We start from the raw sequence: 21,241 nt of genomic DNA, 5'->3' as shown, positions 1-21,241 counted from the left end.
GGGAGACGGGCTTTGCTTTCTGCAAACGCAAAAAGGTCAGCTCACGACGGGCCGGGCGACAGAAGTTTTATAAAGCCAGGCAGCGCCCACGTCTCCATCACGTGACCGTAACACAGGTACGTTTAACTCCTATACCCGGTCTGCCCGTAGGCAGACCGGATAAACTTTGGGGTCTCCCACGAGGAAGAGATGCTTAGCTACAAGGACGATTTGAATACTCGTGGAAGACGAAAATTATATAAAATCTGGAGCAAAGGCTCAATTTATTGGGGTAAAAAAAAAAGATGGTAAGTGGGAATATATTGTATGCTTTACCTACCGAAAAAGTGTTGACGTTGAACCAACGAGCACGGATGTGCACTGGCCAGACGTTGAGGCAGGTTCGCCCAGATGGGTCGGGGGGACTAGCGATCGAAGCGTAGATATGACTAGGCTACGTTACCAGGAAAAATATAGAATAGTGGGATGAAACTTTGGAGGTTGCATCGAGTTGATCAGGAAATCATGTTTATCGATGAGTTAAAAGCAACGCGAGGTTGATCCGAGCGGGAAAGAGCAGCGTATCGGGAGAAGGTAGTGTGTGATAGTCTAAAATATTGAAATATGAAAATACAGATCCAGTGTTGTTAATGATATTACGTCATTGATAGATGATATGAGTCCATTCACGATATGCAATATATACTTAATTCATATATTGCTATTTTATTTTATTGATGATGATTGTATTCTTCATTGAGCTGCAGCATGCTGATGAAACAACAATTGTTTACAGGTAAATTGATAATGAAACAATGGATTTAACATACTATGACGTCACACAATTACTGGCGGGTTTTGAGGTTTGCTGTCTTGCGCGCTCGGATGCTTACTGCAGAGCTTCTGTTGTTGGGGAATTGAGCTTCTGATCGCTGGAATCGTCTTTTCTATGACGTAGCCCCTCCACGAGTGAGCCCGGCGTTCCAAGCTTTCCAGACACGGAGGGAACCTTCGATTGAGAGGGAGGCCACTTTTCTAGCCACCTCTGCTACCCCACGAGCAGGAACACCCAAGGCCGCCAAAGCCCGAGAGCTCAACGGAGCATAGCTCCCGAGGGAGCCTACGACGAACGGAAGTGACAGGACGTCCCTGCAAGGGCGCTTCCTGTCTTCCAATATGTTTACACATAACTCGCCGTACTTGTCGTGTTTCCTGTCGGCGGCTTTTCGAAGGGAATCCGCGCCGTAATCGAACGGGCAAGTGACGTCACATACAACCGTGACACCGTCAGGGCGTTGCAGGACAATGTCAGGGCGCAGATCAGCACCGCCCGCTTCCACGTGTTGTGGAACCGTACTATCTATGGTAAGCAAGGGTTGCCATTCAGCAGGTACATGCTTCACGATCTCCCACAATACTGAATTGTGTCGTTCCGTGACAACAGGCATCACGGTAGGGCAGTGGTTCAATATATGAGGGAGAGTCTCTTCCGCTTTCCCACACGCGCGACATATGGCAGGTTTATATGGGTGGCCATGGCTTGGTTTTGATTTCAAGGGAAGTAGGTTTAGGCGGGCTTTATAAGCAATGCACGGTTCGCGTGATCCAGGAGCTCCAGTCGCCGAGTCCAAGAGTTCGAAAATCCGGACAGACAGTGGGCACTGACCGTCTTGCCTTGGTCAGGTTTGGATTCCCACTGTCTCCTCCACCACAAGTCATTGTGTTGGTGGAGGGTCGGAACCACTTTTTTTCTTAGGGGAGGGGTGATTTTGGAGCTCCCCGCGGTCAACTCGAGACCGCCATCCGGGCGTGCGGACCAACGTACATTTAGACGACGGGTAGCCGCCGGGACGCGGCCCCACAAGCTTTCGCCTGTTGGGCACGGTCGAGAACGGGCACCTTCAGGAGGGGGGTCCTTATTCAAGTAACTGGCTAGCTGGCACGGGGTAGGATCTGGAGTGCCGAACCTCAGACTGGCACAACGCCTAAGCTGCCCGAAAGCGATGGCAGAGACACGGTCGTCAGGAGACGTCAGCATCTTGAAGGCCTGGGCTATCGAAAGCGTGTCGCTTTCGCGACACAGATTCAACACACCAAAGCCCCCCCAATGCAGGCTTACAGTAAAAGAAAGCGCTGCACGCCCACCTGGGAAGACGCCACGCCACCTTCAAACACTGCAATACCAGTCGATCGAGCTTCAGAAGCTCATACTGTCTGAAGCGCCGCACTCGCAGATGGTATGGCGCGGACGGAAGAATGATAGAATTAAGTGCCAGAAGTTTCTGGCTTGGAGTAAGGAAAGATTTCATTAAAGAGGAAATATGTTTCTCCAGGGTGGAGATGAAAGGTTGGGTAAGGGACGCATCCGAGGCGTAACCGGTTCGAGCGCCAAGATATTTGTACGTTTCGCCTTTGGGGATGACTCGGATTTCCTCCCCGGCTAGGGAGAAAGGTTCCGGGTCGACCCGCAGACGGGACGCCGACGCTTTCCTATAGGATAAGGTGCCACACTTGCGTGGGTTGAACCGTAGCCCGGACCAGGAAGAGAAGGGATCAGTAGTAGATAAGAGGGAGATCATCTGCTCGCGATCGGAAGAAACGAGACAGATGTCGTCCGCATATGCCATACAACGTACTTTGATGTCTTCTTTAGCAGGAAGGTTGTAGCCGCAATCCGTTTTGTCACGGACGCTCCTGAGGAGCACCTCGATGACCAAATTGAATAGCAGCCCAGACAACGGGCAGCCCTGACGGACTCCCCGCCCCACAGGGATACGGTCGGTTTCACCATTGCCACAGCGGACGGTGCAGGTGTTAGCGACGTATATGTCGGAGATGCACTCAATAAGGTCTGTGGGGGCGTCGAAATGACGCAGGACCTCGGCTATGCATTCGTGCCGGACACTGCTAAAGGCGTTTCGAATGTCCAGAAACGCAACCGACACAGGCCTTTTGCGTGACTGTGCATCCGAAAGGATGGTGTCGAGCATGAACACATGCTCGTAGACGCCCTCCGTGGGCATGAATCCCTTTTGCTCTCGGCTGATAACATTCCCCTCCACCGCCCATCGCTGCAGGCGTCGGGTCAATACGGCGGCGTAAATCTTATATATGTTTCGGCAGATGGAGATGGGCCGCCAGTTGCTGACGTCGTGCAGATCACCCTCAGGGTCTTTGCATATGAGTGTGATCCTGCTGGTTCTCCACTGGTCCGGTACACGACGGTTGATCCGGCAGGTCTCGAAAAGGCTGGCCAAGAGTCCCCCTCTTGGGTCCAGGGTCTTCCAGAAACCGTAGGACAATCCGTCAGAACCAGGGGCGGAACCGACATCAAGCGACTGGAGGACCGCCTCCACCTCCCGGGCCGTAATGGGACCTTCACCGTCATCGATGAAGGAGAGGTTTACATTGCCATACTCGTAACGGTGGGCGTTCATCCACTCAGGCATCCGTGAGCAACTCCCAGCTTTAGGAGCGGTCATGTCACGTCGAAATCTCTCCTCAATTTCTTGAGGGGAATTTCGCAGTGAAGGTCGCAATTTTTTCCTTCAACAATCCGACGGACCGTTCCCTTCGCGTCCCACGAGAAGGAGGCTCGCAACTCCACTCCCCTACGATATCGGGCTCCGTTCCCGCGCGAACCCCCGCCGTCCGACCGAGGAGAACCCCCGTTCGAACGACGGCGAGCCCGGGCGCCACGATTGAAGCGTGGTTTGCAAGGACGTGTCCTCTTGGGCGGCGAAGTGCCAGCGGTCCACTCTTCCAATTCAATGCAGAACTGGTCGAAATTTATGCCACCCGCTAAAGTAAGGTTCACTAAACTGCAAAGAGCCCGCCTGGAGCTCTTCGTCTTACTTTCCCTGACCGGTTCAACAGGGTCTTGGATGGATCGTTGAGTGTTGGGTGTGATGGACATCCCTGGGGTAGTCTGTGGGAGTCCGGGGTCATGCGTGGCTTGGTTGCATGCCATGGTGTCGCTTCGGGGTCGAGTCAAGGTTTGGGAAGAGATAGTTAAATGGAATTCATTGTGGGTGGTTTGGGTAGGTGGGGTAAAGGGTCGGGCTTCGGCAGACAGCGTCGAGGTACAAGATTGTATAGGACAGATGGAAACAGGATTAAAAGATAAGGAGGATTGAGATGGTAGTGTTGAAGAGACTTGGAAGAAGAGGTCTGCATGGGCGGTTTGGAAGAGCTGATTGAGTCCCCAGCTTCAGCTCCGGTGGTAGCCGTCTGAGGCAGGGAAGATGGGCGCGAAGCCGGCTTGGATAAACCGAGCGAGTCCACTGCCACGGCTCCGGTGGAGGTCGGCTTGCGCAGAGGTGCATATAGAAAAGGATTCGCACTGACAATAGGTTCGTAACCGTCCGTGGTTGGGCTATCAGGCGAGGAAGTGGAGGAAGAGGAAAGAGATTTGCTGTTCGACGAGTCGGAAGAGTCCCCACTTTCCGACCCAGGTCCGGCCGAAGACAGGCGAGGAAGAAACAGCACATCTAGATCAGGCAAGCTGTCAGCATCAGCTGGGCTGAGCGAAGTCTTGCCTGAATGGGATAGAACAGTTGAGAGCCTGTATGTTCGACTCCAGCCACCCGCACTTGCTGTTGTTTCTCTGGGCAAGAAACTTTACGATAATTGCCTCTACCCAGTGATCGATTTCGAGTAATGGGTAGTACCAAATTTAAGTCATAAATAGAGTAGACAACCGGAAACAGACATTGCCGTCGGCTGCAGCGTGGGTCAGGTGTACGTCGGAAGGCGTACACCGATGCATAGCGCTCAAGTCCGCTTTCCCGCAATGCAGGATAAAGATAAACAAACAAACAAAAAAAACAAAAAAAAAACAAACAGTACGGAAAAGTTCTGGTATAAAGTCAGGTGGGGGGGGCAAAATGGAAGTGCTATCCAGGCCTTGGCGCCAGAAGACTTGAGAGCGGATGACAGAGGAAGAGGAAGGAAGGGATGACCCCTCGACCGATGCGCCTGCAGTCGAGGGCCGGCGCCTTCTATGCCTAACAACAGAGACGTAGGAAGGCCCAGGCTTGGTCATCATAGGGGGCCTGGTTTGGCTCTCCGACGGCGTCGGGTCATTGCTCGGCCAGGGAAGGCAGGTTGGCAATTGAAGGCCCTTAGGGCAGGATCGCCAGTGCTCTAAGGCCCCATCCAGCTTGTAAGCTTGAGGGAGAACACGGAAGCACCTGCTACAGGTGATCAGGAACTCGGCGCGCGAACCATGGAATGCTCGCATATGGTCCTGATACGCCTGCACATCTCGGTAAGGTCGAGATGCCCTCCTGCAAGTGGAGAAAGGACAGAGAAGGGGGAATAGATTGGGGAGGGTGAGGCGAATAGGGCAGACGGACTGCAGTCTATTCGACCTCAGATATAGTGGAGCTGACTCGTGGCATGCGACAGGTAAGCCACTGTGTGGTGTAAGATCACGGATCGGACACTCGTCGCCACGACGAAGCAACGAGTTCGTGAAAGCAATAGAGTCTACCGGTGAGGCTTCACCATCTGGGTTGAGTGGGACTGAGTGCCCACTCACAGGAACCTGCTTCCTCGTCGGCCAGCCTAAACTAGTGGACTCAGCAGACGGGGAGGTAAAATCAACACCGGCCAGGTTATCTTGAAAAGTCTTTGAACCTGTGCGACTTAAAGGGCGTGACATAATCAGTAGAAAATGTATAAATATAATATATAAAAAGTTGGTTAAGTTTAAGATGTTTCGGAGTTTACAGCGACAGCTCAAAGTTTAGAAATTAAAGGTAACGGATTACAAAAACAAAGAACTACTGACGGATTGCAAGAGGGTTGAATCAGAGGTTACTACTTAAAATTTGATAATTATTATTTTTTTTACATAGACTGAACGTTACTAAATGCAATTAGGCTTTGAATATCAGTTAATTATGGTACTGCAAATAAGTTTGATGAGCTAGGAGGTTAAAAAATGCTTTGAGAACAATTGATTAAAAAGTCAATTGTGACGTTACTGCTGAAAACTTAAACCAACAAATAGGGTGACACACCAAATCAGAAGAATCGGTTTATTTAAATACAGAGCTTTCGCCACACAAGTGTGGCTTCATCAGTATAAACTTATGAAGCCACACTTGTGTGGCGAAAGCTCTGTATTTAAATAAACCGATTCTTCTGATTTGGTGTGATATTGTTTACTTTATTTAAAATGTTTTGTCACACCGTGCATCCCAGTGGATCATCAGTTGAATTATAGGAAAATTTGATGAAAAGTTTAGGAACGAAGTTTTGTTTTTGAAATAGGGTGACCCTTTGATTTGAAATACGATTAATTAGGAGCGATATAAATAATTGTGCAAAAGACTTTAAAGATAAAGAAAGGGTTATTGTTCAATTTATACGGTATAAAATTTTAACAAGGTAAGGTTATGGTTCAAGTGAACACTTCAAGGAGAAAGGAAGTTATGGAAGATGCGTGTTTCAGATGCAAGAAAACAAAGTTTGAATGGATTTGGTAGACAACTGGAACTGGCAACACTAGATTACCAATGCAGGAGTTTGAATGCCGAAATTTCGAAAATTAACTGAACAAGGGGGTTTGATTTGGGTAAAAAAGAAAGATTTTCGGATGGATTTATTATTGCTATAGAGGCACAAGTCTACGAACTAATTAATTTAAGTAGCAAGATACTAACTGATTAGAACTATGGTTAAAAATGAAACAACAAGACGAAACAGAAAAATAGGCTAGGAATTAATTTAAAACTTGACAAAGCTGAATTTAGGTTGAACAATTAACATATAGCAATTAGTATACAATTAACACGACATAAATAATTACAGTTTTATATGATTCCTTTCTTGTGAAAAAAAATTTTTTTTTCCTTTTCTTCTGAAATCTTGTTCTTCGGGGAAAAAGATAGGGATACCAAGCCCGGGCTAGAATTGCGGATCCCAGGGCTTGATTGGGGTGGAAATAGTTAACTAGGATAGGGGTGGGGATCAAAAAGGGGGGTGTTCCCGACAATTTTCACCAAATCAAACGTCATATAAAAACCGTTCAAGTCTACTGAATATTACGTCATGGAAATTCCTAAAACATGAGCCAAAATTGCACCAGCGTTAATAAGACTTGTGTCAGACCTGTTTAAATCTGTTTGGACCTGTTTGGGCCTGTTTAAACATGAATGCATTGGTTCACTAGCTCGAACACCTGTTGAATGACTTCATAATTGTTTTTCATTATTGCGTCACAGTACTGCATACGTGAATTTGAGATATTGATATCTATTCTGGTCATTCGTAAAATGATTGCTTGAAAGTTGGCCGCTCATTTAACTGTTGGCTTAGTGCTTGCTAGCTGGACAAAAGTTCCGTCTTTTATCCAATTAATCTGTATTGTAGTGACAGTTTTTTTTAGAGGTGTAGGCGTTACACCTATTTTCGATAGCCTCGGGCTAATTTTACTGGAATACACTGTTTGAATAGACGTTTCGAAAGTGTGTTTATTTTTGGGTCATTGCATGCAGACGAACGGATTTGGGAATCTTACGTTACAATTTTCCCACGAAGAGATTATGGTTTACCGCTGTGACCATAAAAAATAAAAGACGATTCTCTGGCTAGTGTTTGTACGGAAGCACAGGCAGCATAAAAAAATAAAAGACGAAGTTAGTTAGTTGGTAGGCCAAGAAGCACTTAGAAGCAAAGAAATAATAAAAGAAGATCTTATTGGTTGGTAGTCTAAAGAAGCAAAGAAAATTAAAGACATTTCTTCTCGGTAGGCAACTGAAGAACTTTAAGCTAAAAAGTAAAGACATTTCTTCTCAGTTTGGTACAGAAGAAAAATAACTTTGACATTCATTGGCAAGAAAGAAGATTAAAAGGCAATCCATCTGTGCTTGAAGATTCAAGTGGAAGAATCCAAGCAAGTTTTGTGGACTTTAGGACTTCATACTCGTACAGATACGGTATCGTGCATTTAAATTCTTTTTTGTATTTTTACGGTCTTTGCAGTTAAGTTTTTTATAACTACTGTAATAATTTTGTGTGTTTGTGTAACTTAATTTTTTTAATTGTTAAATTTAGCCCTGACATTTAATATGTCTACACTCGGTGGTGACAGGGACTCGACCGCCGTCGACTCGACTGAGTTTAAGCCTGATGATGTTCTTTGCGGTCGGGCAGGCCATTCTGGGGAGGGACCCATTAACGATGAGGCTAAGTCAGTTCGAGAGGCCCGGCATCTTAGACGGGATATTTTGACTCAAATTGGGAAACTTTCTGTGGCCCTAGGTTCTTTGAGTGATAAGCAGGAACTGTTAATTTTTCGATCTAAGTTATCTACTTTAGAAGAGGAATTACGGCATTTCCATGCTCTTTTGAGTAAAATTGTTAACTCTGCAATCTTGGCAGAACTTCGCGATAGGGTAGATCCCGAATTTAACTCGTTAAAAAATAACTTCGAACAAAAAGAAAGTGATTTCTCAGATAGGTTGGATGCTGACATACATCCTGAGGATAGCGCCTCAAACGTAAGCACTAGGATGTCTGAGAGCTCGTCACGGATAGTTACACAAATTAACCTACAGTTAAAACGAGAGGAGCTCCAGATACAAGCTGAGGCCGAAGCGAGAGCTGAGGCCATACGAGCTGAGGCTGCTGCGAGAGCTGCAGAGGCCGCCGCGAGAGCCGAAGCGAGAGCTGCTGAGTTCGCACTCAAAGACGCTCAGTTGAGGGCTGAACAACGAAAAGAGGTAGTTTTAGCTGAATATCGATCAGAGGCGGGCTCCCGGCGTAGCTCTAAGAAGAGCTCTTCTAGGCATTCCAGAAGTGAACATCAATCGCAGTTTAATTTACCTAACCTTTTCCAGACGCCTGTTCAATCTGTAAGTGGACCAGTACAATCCACATCTTTTCAAGATGTTTCAGGAGGTCTCGGGGCCGCGGCTAAGGGTCTTCCGAAGGCTGTAGAGCCAAGGTCTGTGAATTATAACCGATCTCCTCCCCCAGAGCGTACAGGTCACGGGGCCGCCATTAGCAGTAATGCTTTGCCCCCTTCAAAGTTTTCTGCGCCGCTAGTTGCTGATCGCCCAGCTACACGTAATTTGGGTGGTTGTGAGAGGCGTATCGTGTCTCCTGATTTTAACGTGTTTGAGGATCGTGATCGGGCTGTGCATGTGACTGAGCCCACTCAGCCCCTTAAGGGATATAGCTTGTCTTCTCCCGCTAAATCGAGTTCTCAACAACAGGATTGCTTTTTTGAATACCAAAATAGTAGGACGTTCTTCGATAAGGCGGCCTTGATTGGTTACGATGGTAATAATATGCCATTTGTCTTCTTTAAAAATCGTGTTATGGCCTTGATGGCAGCTTCGCCCTTTAAGGGAACTCGTTTGACTTTGTTGCAAGCAGCTTGTGTTAGAACAGCTGCACAAACGATTGCTAATTTGGTTTCTGACACTCCTGGCTTGTCAGAGGAAGACAGGATAGAAATGTCGTTAGCTCGCTTGTCCCAACGTTTTGGGGTTCGTGGAGGTCTTTTCGCAGAACCAGAAATTAGAAAGTATCGCTATGGTAGCAAATTGACTTCTATCTCTTCCAGTGATTTGAAAGAGTTTAAAGATGAATTGTCGCAGTGTTTGCTTTACGCGAAAGCTTATGGTCAGCGTGATAAATTAGAAGGACGTTTTGTTCTGGATTTGGCTAAGCGACTCCCGTTTGACGCTAAGCAGCGTTATCTTGACTTTTTAGGTGATCAGTATGGTAGCACTGAGGAACCTACCTTTCAGAGTTTGTTTGAATTTGTAGTACGAGAGGAAACGCGCAAGTCGACTGATTTTAGCATTATGCTAATGGGCGATTCTGGTGAGTCGCAGCATTTTAAAAAGTTTGGCAAAGGAAAATTGCCTTCATGTCCGGTTAGGCAGACGTCTGTAAAACCCCATGATAATGTCATGTCAGGAAGTTCGCAGTACTCGACTGCTGTTGGCGCACCGCGCGGCGGTGTGGCCAGACGTAGTGACATACCGGCATGTTTTTGTTGTTCGTCACGTGGTCAAGTTGAATATCATTTTTTGTCTAATTGTAAAGAATTTTTGCGCTTGACACCTAAAGGTCGGAGAGATGTCATTGTGAAAGCTGGAAAATGCTTGAACTGTTTGCGCCAGCATATGGTTAAGGACTGTAATCATGCAAACAACTGTCGTCAGTGTGGGCCTAACAACGATAGGAAACACTATTTTCTTCTGCATGATTTTTATGTGACGTCACGTGATTCTCTGGATTCGGTCGGTAAAGATGATGCTGGTGCCAGAGTTCCTGTGCGTAATGTTAAGATTGGAAATGTTAAAGCAGCCTTTAACCGCGTTACTGCTGCTCGTGTTTTGAATCCAATGACTGGCAAATCGAAGTTGGTGTATTGTCAGCATGATCCTGGTTCGCAGTTGACCTTTGTTTCGAGTGACTTGGTGTGCGAACTTGGTCTTAAACTGTATGATAAAGCGTCGTTTAAAATGGATACTCTGGCTGGTCAGAAACTTACTTGTGCTGACCTTGTTAAACTCAACATTCAGTCGTTAGAGACGAATGAACTGTTTTGTGATATAACTTCGGTGGTTAACCCAGCTTGGGCTGACGATGTTAAGACTTTACCACATAAGCAGGATTTAAGTAGTTTCCGTCATTTTCATGACGTGAATATGTTTCATTTGAATGATTGTAGTACTGTAGATGTACTGATTGGAAACGACAACGCTTATTTGATGTGGGCAAAAGAAGAACGTGTTGGTGAAAATCGCAGTGAACCGCATGCTTTACTCACTCCTCTCGGTTGGTTGGCTTGTGGTGGTAAGTCACCCTTAGTTGAAAGCGTTGCTAAAGTGTGCAGAGTGCAGACGTCTTCAGAGTCGGATGTCATCTCTGGCTTTCAGCGTAAAATTGAGTCTCGTGATATGGAAATAGCAGACCTGAATAAAGTCATTCAGGATTTGACTTTGCAAAATGAAACCTGTGAATTGTCTCGCAATGATATTTTGGCTAGAGAACTTGTCGAACCGAATATTGAGTTGAAAGATGGTCGATTTGAGATACCTGTTCCGTTGAAGGAAGATATTGATTTACCTAACAATTTTGTGTTGGCGTCAGATAGAGCTGCTGCTTTAAGGAAGAAGGCTTTAAAACAATCTGAATTTCGAGGAACTTGTGTAAATGATGTAATGTCTTCTTGCCCTGACTTGTCGGACTTGTTAAACCCTCTGGCAGATGTCTTGGCTAGATTTCGGCTTGAAAGATTTGGTTTCATGGCTGATGTGACCAAATACTTTTTTCACATTTTGGACTCTTCAATTCGTAAGCCCAATTTTATTGAACTGCTTACGTACACAGGCAGTGCCGTTCGGATCGTGAACGAACGCCCTTTGGTACCTTTGAGTGACGACCCTAGGGATTTTACTGTCATCACCCCTGCCTCACTTTTGACCCCATACTTAGACCCATACTGTGCTGTTGGGCAACCACATGATCGTGACCAATTAAGAAGGGATTATCGGTTCAATTTGTCACTTTCTCAGCAGTTTTGGAGTAAATGGATCGATTTTTACTTGCCAGGTCTTCAGGGCCGGAAAAAATGGCTAAAAATGGCCGAGAATTTGGAGCCTGGTCAACTTGTAGTGGTAGGTTCTCTCCAAGACATTGGTAAACGTGGGAAGTATCAACTTGGGAGGGTGCATGAGGTAGTTCCACAAATTAGGAAAGGGAAGCCTGTGGTTCGTAGAGCCAAAGTTGCCGTCTGCAACTATGATGAGAGTACGGGGAAAGTGAAAGTAGACTACGTTTTGAGGGATATTTCGTGCCTCGCCCCCGTAAAGAACACCTAAGTGTTAGGGTTTGAGCCTGGTTTTGTCTGCGGTGGCCGATACTTGTCTGAGCCCGGAACAGTCGGTTATTAGCGCAACCATTGTATATAGCGTCATTTAGCGTGTACCTATGGTACCAATTTCATGTATCGTCGTGTATTATTCCGTATTGTTGTTCATTCTTTGCATGCCCTTTGTATTTACGTATTAACTTAAACGTGAGTGATTCAAACAATTAGTGTATCATGTGTTTTTATTCATTGGCTCACAATTGTCGTCAATTCTTTTTAGTTATGCCATGTCAGACTGTCATAACTAGGGGCCGCTATGTTCCCGACAATTTTCACCAAATCAAACGTCATATAAAAACCGTTCAAGTCTACTGAATATTACGTCATGGAAATTCCTAAAACATGAGCCAAAATTGCACCAGCGTTAATAAGACTTGTGTCAGACCTGTTTAAATCTGTTTGGACCTGTTTGGGCCTGTTTAAACATGAATGCATTGGTTCACTAGCTCGAACACCTGTTGAATGACTTCATAATTGTTTTTCATTATTGCGTCACAGTACTGCATACGTGAATTTGAGATATTGATATCTATTCTGGTCATTCGTAAAATGATTGCTTGAAAGTTGGCCGCTCATTTAACTGTTGGCTTAGTGCTTGCTAGCTGGACAAAAGTTCCGTCTTTTATCCAATTAATCTGTATTGTAGTGACAGTTTTTTTTAGAGGTGTAGGCGTTACACCTATTTTCGATAGCCTCGGGCTAATTTTACTGGAATACACTGTTTGAATAGACGTTTCGAAAGTGTGTTTATTTTTGGGTCATTGCATGCAGACGAACGGATTTGGGAATCTTACGTTACAATTTTCCCACGAAGAGATTATGGTTTACCGCTGTGACCAGGGGGTTTTCAGAACGACTTACTTTTTCTTTAAATTTTTTCTTCTTTTTTTTTGACAGAGATTTGGAACTAAGCATCCAGTAATTCGCAGTCGCACGACAGAACGGTGATCTGATTCTAACTTTATGCTTTCTTTGTAGCCTTTTCTTTATTTATTTCAGCACTTCCGCAATAACAACTAATTTGTAGCCTTTCAACGGTGATTTGGAACTAAGCACATCCAGTAATTCGCAGTCGCACGACAGAACGGTGATCTGATTCTAACTTTATGCTTTTTTTTGTAGGGTAGCCTTTTCTTTATTTATTTCTAGCCATATAGGGGAGACTGGGGCAATTTGCGCAACGGGGCAAGTCCCCGTTTGAAAGGAAATAAAGAGCGTAATGAATCTTTAACGCCATTATTATATTTTACCTATAATGCCTTTGAAGCACGTGAATTGCAGTTATCAGTTTTTTGGGCAGATATAGTGTTTCGATCCACACTCTCCCTCCACAGGTACCTCGACTCCCCAGCCTGGCCCTCGCGACCTAAGCTGGTGGACTTAACCCTCCGGGTGCATCGTCACCCCTAAATCACGCCGCGGGGTGTGGCAGGCCGGTTTACTAAAGTCTTCGACCTGGCTATGTTTGTTTGTACTCTCTCACCGTGTCAATCTTTTGTACCGTGAGCTACTGATGCGAATAAAACTCAACACTTGATGATGAACTGTTTTATTTCGATCAACGACGCACGAGTACAAAATAATTGACACGGCGAGAAGAACACAATAAACATAGCCAGGTCAGAGACTTTAAAGAACCGGCCTGCCACGCCCCGTGGAAGCGGGAAGCGGCGTGATTATGGGGTGGCGATGCACCCGGAAGGGAAGTCCACCAGCTTTGGTCGCGGGGGCCAGGCTGGGGAGTCTAGGTACCTGTGGAAAGAAAGTGTAGATCGAGAATTTTGTGCGACTCGTCCGCAAAAGTTAGAATGGCGGAACGGGCCAGGGAGACGGGCTTTGCTTTCTGCAAACGCAAAAAGGTCAGCTCACGACGGGCCGGGCGACAGAAGTTTTATAAAGCCAGGCAGCGCCCACGTCTCCATCACGTGACCGTAACACAGGTACGTTTAACTCCTATACCCGGTCTGCCCGTAGGCAGACCGGATAAACTTTGGGGTCTCCCACGAGGAAGAGATGCTTAGCTACAAGGACGATTTGAATACTCGTGGAAGACGAAAATTATATAAAATCTGGAGCAAAGGCTCAATTTATTGGGGTAAAAAAAAAAGATGGTAAGTGGGAATATATTGTATGCTTTACCTACCGAAAAAGTGTTGACGTTGAACCAACGAGCACGGATGTGCACTGGCCAGACGTTGAGGCAGGTTCGCCCAGATGGGTCGGGGGGACTAGCGATCGAAGCGTAGATATGACTAGGCTACGTTACCAGGAAAAATATAGAATAGTGGGATGAAACTTTGGAGGTTGCATCGAGTTGATCAGGAAATCATGTTTATCGATGAGTTAAAAGCAACGCGAGGTTGATCCGAGCGGGAAAGAGCAGCGTATCGGGAGAAGGTAGTGTGTGATAGTCTAAAATATTGAAATATGAAAATACAGATCCAGTGTTGTTAATGATATTACGTCATTGATAGATGATATGAGTCCATTCACGATATGCAATATATACTTAATTCATATATTGCTATTTTATTTTATTGATGATGATTGTATTCTTCATTGAGCTGCAGCATGCTGATGAAACAACAATTGTTTACAGGTAAATTGATAATGAAACAATGGATTTAACATACTATGACGTCACACAATTACTGGCGGGTTTTGAGGTTTGCTGTCTTGCGCGCTCGGATGCTTACTGCAGAGCTTCTGTTGTTGGGGAATTGAGCTTCTGATCGCTGGAATCGTCTTTTCTATGACGTAGCCCCTCCACGAGTGAGCCCGGCGTTCCAAGCTTTCCAGACACGGAGGGAACCTTCGATTGAGAGGGAGGCCACTTTTCTAGCCACCTCTGCTACCCCACGAGCAGGAACACCCAAGGCCGCCAAAGCCCGAGAGCTCAACGGAGCATAGCTCCCGAGGGAGCCTACGACGAACGGAAGTGACAGGACGTCCCTGCAAGGGCGCTTCCTGTCTTCCAATATGTTTACACATAACTCGCCGTACTTGTCGTGTTTCCTGTCGGCGGCTTTTCGAAGGGAATCCGCGCCGTAATCGAACGGGCAAGTGACGTCACATACAACCGTGACACCGTCAGGGCGTTGCAGGACAATGTCAGGGCGCAGATCAGCACCGCCCGCTTCCACGTGTTGTGGAACCGTACTATCTATGGTAAGCAAGGGTTGCCATTCAGCAGGTACATGCTTCACGATCTCCCACAATACTGAATTGTGTCGTTCCGTGACAACAGGCATCACGGTAGGGCAGTGGTTCAATATATGAGGGAGAGTCTCTTCCGCTTTCCCACACGCGCGACATATGGCAGGTTTATATGGGTGGCCATGGCTTGGTTTTGATTTCAAGGGAAGTAGGTTTAGGCGGGCTTTATAAGCAATGCACGGTTCGCGTGATCCAGGAGCTCCAGTCGCCGAGTCCAAGAGTTCGAAAATCCGGACAGACAGTGGGCACTGACCGTCTTGCCTTGGTCAGGTTTGGATTCCCACTGTCTCCTCCACCACAAGTCATTGTGTTGGTGGAGGGTCGGAACCACTTTTTTTCTTAGGGGAGGGGTGATTTTGGAGCTCCCCGCGGTCAACTCGAGACCGCCATCCGGGCGTGCGGACCAACGTACATTTAGACGACGGGTAGCCGCCGGGACGCGGCCCCACAAGCTTTCGCCTGTTGGGCACGGTCGAGAACGGGCACCTTCAGGAGGGGGGTCCTTATTCAAGTAACTGGCTAGCTGGCACGGGGTAGGATCTGGAGTGCCGAACCTCAGACTGGCACAACGCCTAAGCTGCCCGAAAGCGATGGCAGAGACACGGTCGTCAGGAGACGTCAGCATCTTGAAGGCCTGGGCTATCGAAAGCGTGTCGCTTTCGCGACACAGATTCAACACACCAAAGCCCCCCCAATGCAGGCTTACAGTAAAAGAAAGCGCTGCACGCCCACCTGGGAAGACGCCACGCCACCTTCAAACACTGCAATACCAGTCGATCGAGCTTCAGAAGCTCATACTGTCTGAAGCGCCGCACTCGCAGATGGTATGGCGCGGACGGAAGAATGATAGAATTAAGTGCCAGAAGTTTCTGGCTTGGAGTAAGGAAAGATTTCATTAAAGAGGAAATATGTTTCTCCAGGGTGGAGATGAAAGGTTGGGTAAGGGACGCATCCGAGGCGTAACCGGTTCGTGCGCCAAGATATTTGTACGTTTCGCCTTTGGGGATGACTCGGATTTCCTCCCCGGCTAGGGAGAAAGGTTCCGGGTCGACCCGCAGACGGGACGCCGACGCTTTCCTATAGGATAAGGTGCCACACTTGCGTGGGTTGAACCGTAGCCCGGACCAGGAAGAGAAGGGATCAGTAGTAGATAAGAGGGAGATCATCTGCTCGCGATCGGAAGAAACGAGACAGATGTCGTCCGCATATGCCATACAACGTACTTTGATGTCTTCTTTAGCAGGAAGGTTGTAGCCGCAATCCGTTTTGTCACGGACGCTCCTGAGGAGCACCTCGATGACCAAATTGAATAGCAGCCCAGACAACGGGCAGCCCTGACGGACTCCCCGCCCCACAGGGATACGGTCGGTTTCACCATTGCCACAGCGGACGGTGCAGGTGTTAGCGACGTATATGTCGGAGATGCACTCAATAAGGTCTGTGGGGGCGTCGAAATGACGCAGGACCTCGGCTATGCATTCGTGCCGGACACTGCTAAAGGCGTTTCGAATGTCCAGAAACGCAACCGACACAGGCCTTTTGCGTGACTGTGCATCCGAAAGGATGGTGTCGAGCATGAACACATGCTCGTAGACGCCCTCCGTGGGCATGAATCCCTTTTGCTCTCGGCTGATAACATTCCCCTCCACCGCCCATCGCTGCAGGCGTCGGGTCAATACGGCGGCGTAAATCTTATATATGTTTCGGCAGATGGAGATGGGCCGCCAGTTGCTGACGTCGTGCAGATCATCCTCAGGGTCTTTGCATATGAGTGTGATCCTGCTGGTTCTCCACTGGTCCGGTACACGACGGTTGATCCGGCAGGTCTCGAAAAGGCTGGCCAAGAGTCCCCCTCTTGGGTCCAGGGTCTTCCAGAAACCGTAGGACAATCCGTCAGAACCAGGGGCGGAACCGACATCAAGCGACTGGAGGACCGCCTCCACCTCCCGGGCCGTAATGGGACCTTCACCGTCATCGATGAAGGAGAGGTTTACATTGCCATACTCGTAACGGTGGGCGTTCATCCACTCAGGCATCCGTGAGCAACTCCCAGCTTTAGGAGCGGTCATGTCACGTCGAAATCTCTCCTCAATTTCTTGAGGGGAATTTCGCAGTGAAGGTCGCAATTTTTTCCTTCAACAATCCGACGGACCGTTCCCTTCGCGTCCCACGAGAAGGAGGCTCGCAACTCCACTCCCCTACGATATCGGGCTCCGTTCCCGCGCGAACCCCCGCCGTCCGACCGAGGAGAACCCCCGTTCGAACGACGGCGAGCCCGGGCGCCACGATTGAAGCGTGGTTTGCAAGGACGTGTCCTCTTGGGCGGCGAAGTGCCAGCGGTCCACTCTTCCAATTCAATGCAGAACTGGTCGAAATTTATGCCACCCGCTAAAGTAAGGTTCACTAAACTGCAAAGAGCCCGCCTGGAGCTCTTCGTCTTACTTTCCCTGACCGGTTCAACAGGGTCTTGGATGGATCGTTGAGTGTTGGGTGTGATGGACATCCCTGGGGTAGTCTGTGGGAGTCCGGGGTCATGCGTGGCTTGGTTGCATGCCATGGTGTCGCTTCGGGGTCGAGTCAAGGTTTGGGAAGAGATAGTTAAATGGAATTCATTGTGGGTGGTTTGGGTAGGTGGGGTAAAGGGTCGGGCTTCGGCAGACAGCGTCGAGGTACAAGATTGTATAGGACAGATGGAAACAGGATTAAAAGATAAGGAGGATTGAGATGGTAGTGTTGAAGAGACTTGGAAGAAGAGGTCTGCATGGGCGGTTTGGAAGAGCTGATTGAGTCCCCAGCTTCAGCTCCGGTGGTAGCCGTCTGAGGCAGGGAAGATGGGCGCGAAGCCGGCTTGGATAAACCGAGCGAGTCCACTGCCACGGCTCCGGTGGAGGTCGGCTTGCGCAGAGGTGCATATAGAAAAGGATTCGCACTGACAATAGGTTCGTAACCGTCCGTGGTTGGGCTATCAGGCGAGGAAGTGGAGGAAGAGGAAAGAGATTTGCTGTTCGACGAGTCGGAAGAGTCCCCACTTTCCGACCCAGGTCCGGCCGAAGACAGGCGAGGAAGAAACAGCACATCTAGATCAGGCAAGCTGTCAGCATCAGCTGGGCTGAGCGAAGTCTTGCCTGAATGGGATAGAACAGTTGAGAGCCTGTATGTTCGACTCCAGCCACCCGCACTTGCTGTTGTTTCTCTGGGCAAGAAACTTTACGATAATTGCCTCTACCCAGTGATCGATTTCGAGTAATGGGTAGTACCAAATTTAAGTCATAAATAGAGTAGACAACCGGAAACAGACATTGCCGTCGGCTGCAGCGTGGGTCAGGTGTACGTCGGAAGGCGTACACCGATGCATAGCGCTCAAGTCCGCTTTCCCGCAATGCAGGATAAAGATAAACAAACAAACAAAAAAAACAAAAAAAAAACAAACAGTACGGAAAATTTCTGGTATAAAGTCAGGTGGGGGGGGCAAAATGGAAGTGCTATCCAGGCCTTGGCGCCAGAAGACTTGAGAGCGGATGACAGAGGAAGAGGAAGGAAGGGATGACCCCTCGACCGATGCGCCTGCAGTCGAGGGCCGGCGCCTTCTATGCCTAACAACAGAGACGTAGGAAGGCCCAGGCTTGGTCATCATAGGGGGCCTGGTTTGGCTCTCCGACGGCGTCGGGTCATTGCTCGGCCAGGGAAGGCAGGTTGGCAATTGAAGGCCCTTAGGGCAGGATCGCCAGTGCTCTAAGGCCCCATCCAGCTTGTAAGCTTGAGGGAGAACACGGAAGCACCTGCTACAGGTGATCAGGAACTCGGCGCGCGAACCATGGAATGCTCGCATATGGTCCTGATACGCCTGCACATCTCGGTAAGGTCGAGATGCCCTCCTGCAAGTGGAGAAAGGACAGAGAAGGGGGAATAGATTGGGGAGGGTGAGGCGAATAGGGCAGACGGACTGCAGTCTATTCGACCTCAGATATAGTGGAGCTGACTCGTGGCATGCGACAGGTAAGCCACTGTGTGGTGTGGGATCACGGATCGGACACTCGTCGCCACGACGAAGCAACGAGTTCGTGAAAGCAATAGAGTCTACCGGTGAGGCTTCACCATCTGGGTTGAGTGGGACTGAGTGCCCACTCACAGGAACCTGCTTCCTCGTCGGCCAGCCTAAACTAGTGGACTCAGCAGACGGGGAGGTAAAATCAACACCGGCCAGGTTATCTTGAAAAGTCTTTGAACCTGTGCGACTTAAAGGGCGTGACATAATCAGTAGAAAATGTATAAATATAATATATAAAAAGTTGGTTAAGTTTAAGATGTTTCGGAGTTTACAGCGACAGCTCAAAGTTTAGAAATTAAAGGTAACGGATTACAAAAACAAAGAACTACTGACGGATTGCAAGAGGGTTGAATCAGAGGTTACTACTTAAAATTTGATAATTATTTTTTTTACATAGACTGAACGTTACTAAATGCAATTAGGCTTTGAATATCAGTTAATTATGGTACTGCAAATAAGTTTGATGAGCTAGGAGGTTAAAAAATGCTTTGAGAACAATTGATTAAAAAGTCAATTGTGACGTCACTACTGAAAACTTAAACCAAAAAATAGGGTGACCCTTTGATTTGAAGTACGATTAGTTAGGATCGATATAAACAATTGTTCAAATGACTTTAAAGATAAAGAGAGGATTATTGTTCAAATTATACGGTATAGAATTTTAACAAGATAAGGTTATGATTCAAGTGAACACTTCAAGGAGAAAGGAAGTAATGGAAGATGCGTGTTTCAGATGCAAGAAAAGGAAGATTTGGCAGACAACTGGCAACACTAGATTACCAAAGCAGGACTCAGCAGGAGTTTGAATGCCGAGATTTCGAAAATTAATTGAACAAGGGTGTTTAATTTGGGTAAAAAAAAGGATTTTCGGATGGATTTATTATTGCAATAGAGGCACAAGTCTACGAATTAATTAATTTAAGTAGCAAGATACTAACTGATTAGAATTAAGGTTAAAAAATGAAACAACAAAGTGAAATGGAAAAATAGGCTAGGAATTAATTTAAAACTCGATAAAGCTAAATTTAGGTTAAACAATGAACATATAGCAATTACTGTAGTACACAATTAACACGACATAGATAATTACAGTTTTATATGATTCCTTTCTTGTGAAATGTTTTTCCTTTTCTTCTTAAACCTTGTTCTTCGGGGGAAAAGATAGGGATACCAAGCCCGGGCTGGAATTGCAGATCCCAGGGTTTGATTGGGGTGGAAATAGTTAACTAGGATGGGGGTGGGGATAAAAAAAGGGGGGGTTTTCAGAACAACTCACTTTTTCTTTAAATTCTTTCTTTTCTTGACTGAGATTTGGAACTAAGCATCCAGTTATTCGCAGTCGCACGACAGAACGGTGATCTGAATCTAACTTTAAGCTTTCTTTGTAGGCTTTTCTTTATTTATTTCAGCACTTTCGCAATAACAACTAAATCATCTGGCTCACTTACTAATCTCTTTTCAACTTTTGATTTCTTTGTGTGAAACTGTTTTATTTGCATCAACAGCGCACGGGTACAAATAATTGACACGGCGAGAGAGCACAAACAAACATAGCCAGGTCGAAGACTTTCAGAAACCGGCCTGCCACACCCCGCGGCGGCGGGGAGCGGCGTGATTTAGGGGTGACGATGCACCCGGAGGGGTAAGTCCACCAGCTTAGGTCGCGGGGGCCAGGCTGGGGAGTCGAGGTACCTGTGGAGGGAGAGTGTGGATCGAAACGTTACATGACCCGTCCGCAAATTTAGAATGGCGGAGCGGGTCAGGGAGACAGGCTCTTTCTGCATTGCCCAGAAAGATGGCCTGCGACGGGCAACCCGTCGCGTGTGGACGCTGGAACCGGCAGTAATTGACCGCCGGGCGGCGCCCAAGTCTCCCTCGACGCGACCTCGGCGCAGGTACTTGACTCTTATACCCGGTCTGCCAGTAGGCAGAGCGGATAAAATTGGGGTCTACCACAAGAAAGAGAGTCAACTATTTAAGGATAATTTGGCTCTCGTGGCAAACAAAATTCAAATAAAAATGTGGAGCAGAGGCTCGATTAATCAATAGAAACAAAAAATATAGGTGGGAATGTAATACATACTCACTGGAGAAGA

General features: G+C 47.3%; 1 protein-coding gene across 1 annotated transcript in view; it reads right to left on the bottom strand.

The window, feature by feature from the left end:
* The window catches only part of LOC145769137 (cytochrome P450 2C31-like), a 40,695-nt gene extending 21,346 nt beyond the window's left edge, over positions 1–19,349 (bottom strand). The window contains exon 1 of the mRNA XM_082580730.1: positions 19,227–19,349. Coding sequence (XP_082436856.1) covers positions 19,227–19,349 — 123 coding nt within the window. The remainder of the gene's footprint in view (positions 1–19,226) is intronic.
* Between the last annotated feature and the right edge of the window lie 1,892 nt (positions 19,350–21,241).

Source organism: Aplidium turbinatum, chromosome 4, assembly GCF_918807975.1.
Source record: "Aplidium turbinatum chromosome 4, kaAplTurb1.1, whole genome shotgun sequence".
NCBI classification, from domain to species: Eukaryota; Metazoa; Chordata; class Ascidiacea; order Aplousobranchia; family Polyclinidae; genus Aplidium; species Aplidium turbinatum.
Note: the sequence above shows the minus strand (reverse complement) of the source record. Positions and strands in the feature narration are given on the sequence as shown.